The 1,258-nt window shown below is 45.9% G+C and overlaps 1 protein-coding gene across 5 annotated transcripts in view; it reads left to right on the top strand.

The window, feature by feature from the left end:
* PLAUR (plasminogen activator, urokinase receptor) overlaps nucleotides 1-1,258 on the top strand; it is a 23,896-nt gene that overhangs the window by 2,099 nt on the left and 20,539 nt on the right. For all 5 annotated transcript variants that reach the window (XM_027766820.1, XM_027766810.1, XM_027766812.1 and 2 more), the window contains exon 2: nucleotides 21-131. In XM_027766820.1, the coding sequence (XP_027622621.1) occupies nucleotides 21-131 (111 nt within the window). The remainder of the gene's footprint in view (nucleotides 1-20; nucleotides 132-1,258) is intronic.

Raw genomic sequence — 1,258 nt, 5'->3', positions numbered from 1 at the left:
TCTTTCCCTCCTTCTCCCAGTCTCCTGGGGGCTTCTATGCATGCAGTGTAAGAGCAGCGGGCCCTGCCAGGTGGAGAAGTGCGTCCCTGGCCAAGAACTCTGCAGGACCACGGTTTTGCGCGTAAGGGAAGGTGAGATTCCCCCAACTGCAGCGCGACACGGAACGCGAGTGGCCAATAAACCTTCTCTCACCAGTATTTAGGGAAATGCAAACCAAAAACAAAGCAGGCCCTGTTTCACAACCCTCGTACTGACCAGCATTTAAAAATCTAACAATACCCCGGGTGGATGAGGCTGGGGAGCTGCAGACTTTGCGGTAGGAAAGTGAATTGGCACATCCACCACGCAGAACCATTTGGCAATATCTAATGATGAAGATTAGCATGCCCTACAGCCAGCAGTGCACCTCCTGGGAGTGTTGAAACTCCAGAAAGTCCCGCTGATAACAATGTTCTTAGCAGTACTGTTTGTGAGATGGAAAATTGGAAACAACCTCGGATCAGGCAGCAGCAGAAGAGAAACACTGGTGTAATCATGTACCAGAAAGCTACACAGCAGTTTAAAGGAAGGCCTAGAGTTGCAGGTAGCAACACAGATACATTTCAAAAACAAGGCGAGAGAAAAAACGCATGCTACAGAGTATAACTTGTAATATAAACTTGAGAACATGTAAAACATGTATGTAGTATGCATATATGGTGTAAGACTTGCCCACGCGCTGTGATTTCTTCTGGATGGTTTCTGAGGGTAGTATGATTTAGAGGCATGAATGTGGGCTTTAACTGTATCTTTTCAATTCCATTTTTTTAAATTTAACTTTATTTATTTATTTATTTTTAATTTGACCAGAGGAACAGAGTTGGGAGGGGGGTGAGAAAGCAAGACACCAGGTCCAGGACTCGAACTGCAGTCATTTATGTGGGAGTCCAGCACCCCTAACCACCAAGCCATGTTCCACCCCTTTAATTCCATTTTTTTAGGCTAGTGGGTGGCGTGGTGGTTGAGGCACTAGACTTCCCCAGGGCCAACTGTAGTTCAAGTCTTGGACCTGTAGCTTGCGTTCTCACTTTCTATCTCTCTCTCTGGTCAAATTTAAATAAATAAATAAATAATTTTTTTTTTTTTGGAGAGATTTTCACTGTAGGGTGCGTGCGCTCGCCAGACAGACAGAGAGAGACATAGAGACAGAAAGCGAGAAATCACCCCCCAAGGGGGATGGTCACGCTGCAATCCCTTCTCCTCCATTCTCCTCTCGGGA

The sequence above is a fragment of the Tupaia chinensis genome, unplaced genomic scaffold (genome assembly GCF_000334495.1).
Source record: "Tupaia chinensis unplaced genomic scaffold, TupChi_1.0 Scaffold000067_1, whole genome shotgun sequence".
In the NCBI taxonomy this organism is placed as follows: domain Eukaryota; kingdom Metazoa; phylum Chordata; class Mammalia; order Scandentia; family Tupaiidae; genus Tupaia; species Tupaia belangeri.
This window is presented reverse-complemented; position numbering and strand designations above follow the sequence as displayed.